This window comes from Euphorbia lathyris, chromosome 2, assembly GCF_963576675.1.
Source record: "Euphorbia lathyris chromosome 2, ddEupLath1.1, whole genome shotgun sequence".
NCBI lineage: Eukaryota > Viridiplantae > Streptophyta > Magnoliopsida > Malpighiales > Euphorbiaceae > Euphorbia > Euphorbia lathyris.
The window spans coordinates 137870058-137877037 of record NC_088911.1 but is presented as its reverse complement, the minus strand read 5'-3'; the positions used below and the strand labels follow the sequence as shown (position 1 = coordinate 137877037).

The window sequence follows — 6980 nt, the reverse complement described above, 5'->3', positions numbered from 1 at the left end:
ACTAAATACAATCGAATAAAAATATAGTTCATTTAGAACTTTTAAAACTTTATTGGGATTTGGACAATGTAAGGAGAAACACATGTATTAGGACTTTTCAGTTGGATATAAGTCATTAGCAGGAAGAAATACGAAGTATTGGATGTAAACAAGCGGGATGGGGAATGCATTTTTACATCCCCGTCTCCAACTAGTTGGGGACTCTCTATTTCCGTCCCCATGAGTTAAATGGGACAAACTTATTCTTATTTCCATCCCACGGGAACCGTTTACAAATGTTATAAAAACGTTATCTGCATTCCTCATTCCCCATTCTCTGCGGGGAATCACCGTTTATGTTAAAAAAAATGGATAATAACAAACCAAGTATTAACAATCATTCTCAAATTTTTCAAAACACAAAAAAACTAAAAATTGAAACAACCAATAAGTTAATTAAAATATACTTAAATCATCTAAAAAAATCAATTACCACATGGAATAATCAGGCATCCTCATTAGGAATCAAGGAATTAACGAGACAGTGGCGGGGATCCTGCAAAGCGGCGATACTTTTACTCATCCCTATCACTGAAGGCAAAATTATCCTTATCCCTGTCCCATAGGGATCCTTATCACCGATGGGCATAGGGAATCCCGCCCCCATTTATATCCCCATGTATTGGTAATAGGATATTATCTAGATATTCAACATTGAGATATCTTCTACCATATGGTAAACTTTGTCCACCACAATTATTATGTGATTAGTAATTCTGGCATTAAACTAATATAATTGGATTTGGATTGACAAAAAAAAAAAAAACATACATTATTGTAAAATCCAGTACCAATTTTCTATATATCTGAAGTTCGAGAGCATATAAAAGCTGAAATTAAAACTAAAAGGTATTTATGCACGTACAGTTTTAAACTTGAAGTGGGAATGACTTCAGCCGGTTCCACTCCACATCAGCAGCTCCTCTATTATTGGGGTTTTTTCCGGCCTTACTCTGCATAATAGCTCAACCTCTTATCTAACACCTGCCAAAATTAATTGACCTGTGAGCTGGATTCAAATGATTAAGGATTAATTAAGAGCACACCATGCATCTAGCACAAGAAGTCAGACATTTGAAATGCAGAAGATGTCTAAGCAACTGTTCACATGCTAATTAAAATACTTAATTAAAAAAAATTCCTTCCTAAAAGTGTGGAATAGGATCACAAAATGTTCATAATATGCTTGACAGTTAGCATTTTGCTGGCAAGAAGCAGTAATTACTCCTGTAAATTCTTTACAGCAAGTTGAACCATAGTGAAATTGATATTATTATAAATATCCTGCAATAACAGTATGATTATCTTATGAACCATCATAAAGGAACATCAAGCATTAAACGGGCACATAAATATAATACTATTAGTATTCATCCTCAAAAGTTTTAGATTACATGTTACGGATTAAATTGACATGATGGTTTTATAAACCAACAAAAAATTCCAAACTTCTGAAGCTAAACTTGAAGGATTAGTAATCCCAAATGGATAAAATTCCAAACTCTCAATCGAGGCTAAATGCTTAATTTTCAAAAAGTTAGGCTTCATTTCAAAAGAAGGAGTATGTATACCCTTTTCTAATTCAAGCAAAAGTACTAAAATGCCTCACCAGATCTACGAGCAAATCATAAACCCTAAGGGTAGGATAGGAATAAGTATCTAGAAGGGTAGGGAGGTAAATAGGATGAATGGCATGGTAAATAGTCAAGTGGCAAGATAGTAAATATAGAGTGGCAGTCCTTGTCTTCCATGGCATCAACTTGGCAAAGAAGGCAGCATAAATGACTCCACACATCTCGTCATATGACTCACACGGCATATGAGTTCTTCGCTGGATTCTTGAAGTTCTTCGCCCTTCATTCGTACGTTGAGCTGCGTGGCACACCATGCAAAGTATGACTCGGCGTGCCATTCCGTTTCTGGCCCTTCCTCTTTTCAGCTCCATTTGTGGCACGTCGTGTGGCATGTGACTCGACGTGCCACACTGATTCTGCCCCGTCCGTGGTTTCGGCTCCCTTGGTGGTACAGTATGTCACCTCAGTTCTTCCCTTTGGGTACATGAACTTCGCCTCGTCTCTCCCCCACGGTAAGCCATCACCCTTGGTCTCTCCCCTACAGGTTTCGTGCTAGAGGTGTCCGCATCATATGGGCGGATTAATTAATAAGAAAATCCAAATTTATACAATATTAAATGTTCTCAACAACAATTCAAATTTTAAACTTCCACAAATATTATCAACAGCACAGGAATAGGAGAGGTAATGATGAAAATGTATAAGAATGTCAACAGTCCAGAAACGATAGACAAAGCATGAATTATTTGTTTTTCGCAGACAAATGTGTACAAGTCGGACCAAGAGAGGGTTTTAGATAGTACAAAATCAAATAAGACGCACTTGTGTCATTAAACAGGATAAAAATTTTGGCCTCCAAATGCTGTACAAACAAAACCCAACCACTCCATTTTTTAAGACACCATCAATACCCCTGCTCCATAATTGAAGTAGATACCGGCATAAGATGCCTACTGATGGAAAGCACGCATCAAATGATTATCATAAACCCACACTAATATCCTATACTCTTATCATGGTTATAATAAAACATTGCTTTTAAGTACAACTTGCTCCCCACCTCACTCTCCTTAAAAAATTATTTATTCCCTATTCATCAAGCTTAAAATAATTATTGGTGGATTACACCAAATCTTTGCCTTTAAGCACAGTCAGCTAGAAAAGCTTTATTGTCTCATTTATAATCAAATGAAACTTCTATATATTACTAATTTACTCTTATCCCAATTCACTGTCAAAAAGAGGAGCACTCACATCTTATCTCCGGTTCCAAGAATAATAAGATGCTTAGAATGAAATTACCACTCAAGGAAAAATAAACATATATATGTATTTTTAATTTATTTGTTTTATCTGAAGACATAATTACTTCTCAAAATCCATTATGAACTAGTCAAGTTAGACTTCTCTTATTGAACCATTATTATAGTCTAATAAGTGCTAAATTAGATGTTTTCATTGTCTCTTCTTAAAGATACTTTTGAAGGCAGAGATTAAAGAATTATCTTTAGTGTTTGTATCTCAGATTCGTTCTCCCTATCCTTGCAAATAAATTTAGACCACTTCCACTAAACTAGAGCCTATCAGGCCTCGTTGGCTGTCCTCTTATGACAAAGAAAAAATCAAGTGATAATACAGCTATTAAACTTTCCAAGGCATGTCATTATCCACTAGAAAGACCAGCTTAATGTTGTCTTAATCCAATATTATGCATGCCCACCTTAGAATTTACATCAGTAAGTCGCCATCTTAAGCGTATGTCATCGCATGTAATTTGTCCTATTCATTCTCAGTAATTCAACCACCACAAATTTTATTTTATTTTTTACAAGTTACCCCGCGACTTTTTTGACCTTCTGCTAACTGACTCCTGTATTGAAGCTTACGAGTCCTGAAATGTTTGAAGTTACAATCTTTCTTTGCCTCATTTAAGCTCAAAACAGCGGCTCCTGGCTAACGTTACAAAAAAAAAACTAATAATTAGATTGCTTGTGTAAGACAACAATCATGTGCTTAAAGCCCTTTTTATTGGTGTAGGCAGTTCAGACTCGAGACTCAAGATCAGTAAATGCCACAGGATAAAGCTATTCATTAGGTATGATATCAAGGAAAACATCTAACAACTTGGGCCAAAAAGCAACTGAAAAGAATGGTCGGCTCCAATAACCCAGTTATGACAATGCGGAACACCACTAAAAGAAAAAGGATAGCAAAAGGAAGACAGATTAAACTGTTTCTTTTTATTAATTGACAAGATTAATTCTCACAATTCTCCACCTAAAATTCTTGTATAATTCTAAGTTAAGACCTCCAACTGGGAATTTTGAACTACTAGCGCGTGTAAGTAATACGTTTATATGTGAAATTTCTCAATATAAACTTTTAATTAAATGAGAAAATTACCTAAGACATTTAGAACTATCAAATAGTAACACAAAAATTTTAAAAATAGAATCGTAGACGACTTCGCAAAATCATTGACACATCTACCATCAATCATGTTTGCATCTTAACTATTCGATGAAGAATCAATCCACATGAATCATTTCTACATTGGACAACATAATAGACTAATGGATAGATAACAACAAAGAAGATAGATTTTGATTACATATAGAATAAGTAATTAATTTCTAATCACTCAAATGAATGTAACATATAATTAAGCAGTCTGATTAGATAAGCTTTGTTCTTTAACAGATATGCAAAAGAAGTGTTTGTGCTATATTTGGTACAGGGGAGATCTGTTCATGTAAAATAAATATATCAATCATGGCAACAATTGATAGCTCGATTAGTTATATACAGATTAAAGTAGGTGCACATTGCTTTTTCAGCAGGCCTTCAAAAATATTCACTAAACATTTGGCACTGTTAAGATTGCACCTTCGAATTTCTGACTGCTTGTCATGCAAATGCCTAAGTGAAAAGTAGAAAGGTCACATTATTAAAGTCCCATTTATTACTTGGATAGGATGTCATTAAAGCATGTTAAGGCAAGTTGAGTGAGGTATGATAATGGTCTATTGAATACCTTGTTGTGTTTGGAAACAAGGTGAGGGTAATACAAGGTAAGGTTATATCTAAATTATTTTTACATCCTTACAATACAGATAAAGTATTTATATTGAACATAGAGTGATGGAAATAAAATGAAAAGTTGAGAGTAATATAGAAAAAGTAAGTTCCTAGCAATATCTATACTCCAAATTGGGGTGTAAATATCTTACTTACACATCAGAACAAACAAAGGCATGCTCGTAAACTTACCTTACTTTACTTTAAAAAAACCTCATGACCTAAAGGGTTGAGCATGGTACGCACTTCTAATTCAATCGCCTTGATAAGCACCAAAAAAACAATCAAAATAAAACAAAACTATTTCTGATGATCTCCCATGATCACATAAACATAAGGATAAGGTTAAGGTTAAAGTTACACATTATATGTAATATGAAATGGGATGGAATGGGATGGTAGAACCAGATTTTCAAATAGCCTTACAAGTTAGTATCCAAATGATATGCCAATCTGGTCCAATGACATTTGGCAATTCAATCAAGAGATCAATAATCCGAAATTTATTAAATCAAATATAAACGTATTGGTAATGGAGCAAGAAGAAGTCAAATAAGATATCAGAAAACTAGATTTCACGATTAAGAAAACTCCTAAATCTCTCCAACAGGAAAAATAGGATAATAACTCCAGAAAACAGCACTTCAAAAATATCAGGTAGACATTAATTTACTTGACCGAACAGAATAACGATATTGAGTAAACTTTAAGCAGTAAACAGTGGGGGGAAATAAAAGAGCGGAATAGCGGAACAAACGAGCAAAAATCTATATTAGATTATTAGCAGTTCCATTTTAAATGTGTAAGAAATCAATCCTAAATAATATGAATCTAACAGTATCCTACAAAAGTAGTGAAATGAACTAGCAGATGTATACCTTCTTCGCAGTTCTTCAGGTAGGTAACGGTCCATTGTAAGAGCTACCCGACAGCAAACCAAAGAATAATATCGCAGAAAATATAAAGCTCCAAAGCACGATACATAGAAATGGGATACGGCCTCTTGCTGAAACAAGTTCGGCGCAGAAGTCTCTCTCTTCAGGCAGAGCATAGCATTCGTCCAGAACAACCTTCAATACTGCATCAAGAAGTTTCTTAGACTGCTCATCCACATCACTTGAGCTAAGCACCTGACTTCGAGCTTTATGTAGAAAACTCGACACTATATCTACCTCAACAGAACCGTCTAGTTTGTGGAATATGCAATGCTTCATAGACACATCAATCGGATCTTCAGAGTTATTGGAAATATTAGGATCAGAAAATGCTTCCGATGAAACATGTGAACTAGACGACAAGACGCAGCTCTGAAACTGAATGAATTTGAACAGCATTCTAATTAGTATTTCTCGAAACGAAAAGATTAAACTAAGAGATTAAAATAAAAAACCTGATGTTAAATCATACGGATGAATTAGCTTGCAGAATCGAATTGAACTTGATTCACTATAACGCGTTTGTAATTTCACAGAAAATTCACAATAACCAGAAAAAAAAAATCCTATGAAAATCACAATCGCGGCACCGGAATCAAGCGGAACGGCAATGAACTACGAAAACCAACAATTAAAAGAGATTACCATACCTCTGAGGCCTCCGAAGAGGGAGAAAACTCGGTCAATTCCTTTCCGGTCTCGGATGAAACTTCTTCAATAACGGTACTGAACGCCGCATTCAAACTTCTCTTAGGAACCTACAAAGTGAGATAGAGAGACATAAGGTAGAGTAGTAAAGACCAGAGATGAAAATGCTAGGTTTTGTTTAACAAACCTTTTGGATTTTCTTCAATCGAGATTCCTTCAATCTATGACTGGTGATATCTTCCCTTTGAGGAGTATGATTTTCTATCATTTTCGTTCTCTTTTTTGGCGGGAGAAATACAGAGTTCAACTTTTCACCGAGTCGGTGAATACTGTAGAAAATAAATGGGAGCTGTATATATACAGTGGAATTACCTTGCAACAGTAAAGTTGGGCTCCGTATGGGCTTTTAGCCCATGATAACCCAAAGGGTCAAATACATTAATATCATAATTAAGTACAAAATTACAATAAAGTCATATCACCAAACTTAATTCTTAATATGTCAGTATTCTCTATATATTATGATTTTACACCATAATTTAAAGAATCTAGATTCCAATTCATAAATTATAAACCCTAGAAAATATATTATAGACTTCTAATTTATAAATTTTAATCCTTAAAATATATTAAAAGTACTGATTTTACTAGTTTGATATAATCCAAAATTATGACTTGACATAGTTGTAAATAATTTTTAAAAGAT

General features: G+C 34.5%; 1 protein-coding gene across 3 annotated transcripts; it reads right to left on the bottom strand.

Annotated features, from left to right (window-relative positions):
• Nucleotides 1–827: 827 nt before the first annotated feature.
• Nucleotides 828–6581, bottom strand: LOC136217032 (protein SINE3). 3 transcript variants are annotated; one of them, XR_010683430.1, is made up of 5 exons: nucleotides 6462–6581; nucleotides 6277–6384; nucleotides 5570–6004; nucleotides 1649–2165; nucleotides 828–1023 (listed from the first exon to the last, which is right to left on the bottom strand). XR_010683430.1 is itself a non-coding variant. In XM_066003602.1 (4 exons), the coding sequence occupies exons 1-3, from the start codon at nucleotides 6540–6542 to the stop codon at nucleotides 5585–5587; spliced, it is 609 nt and encodes a 202-aa protein (XP_065859674.1). In that variant the 5' UTR covers nucleotides 6543–6581; the 3' UTR covers nucleotides 828–1023; nucleotides 5570–5584. The 3 variants fall into 3 exon arrangements, 2 of the variants coding, with proteins under 2 accessions (XP_065859674.1, XP_065859675.1); XM_066003602.1 differs by lacking the exon at nucleotides 1649–2165; XM_066003603.1 differs by lacking the exon at nucleotides 828–1023 and having other exon boundaries at nucleotides 1444–2165.
• Nucleotides 6582–6980: the final 399 nt, after the last annotated feature.

Bases quoted from the DNA above. Each gene is read 5' to 3' on its own strand.
- LOC136217032 (XM_066003602.1), bottom strand. From the start codon at position 6,542: ATGATAGAAAATCATACTCCTCAAAGGGAAGATATCACCAGTCATAGA. The intron at 6,385-6,461 runs GTTTGTTAAACA...CTCACTTTGTAG, and splicing joins GATTGAAGAAAATCCAAAAG to GTTCCTAAGAGAAGTTTGAA. The intron at 6,005-6,276 runs GTATGGTAATCT...AAATTCATTCAG, and splicing joins CCTCTTCGGAGGCCTCAGAG to TTTCAGAGCTGCGTCTTGTC.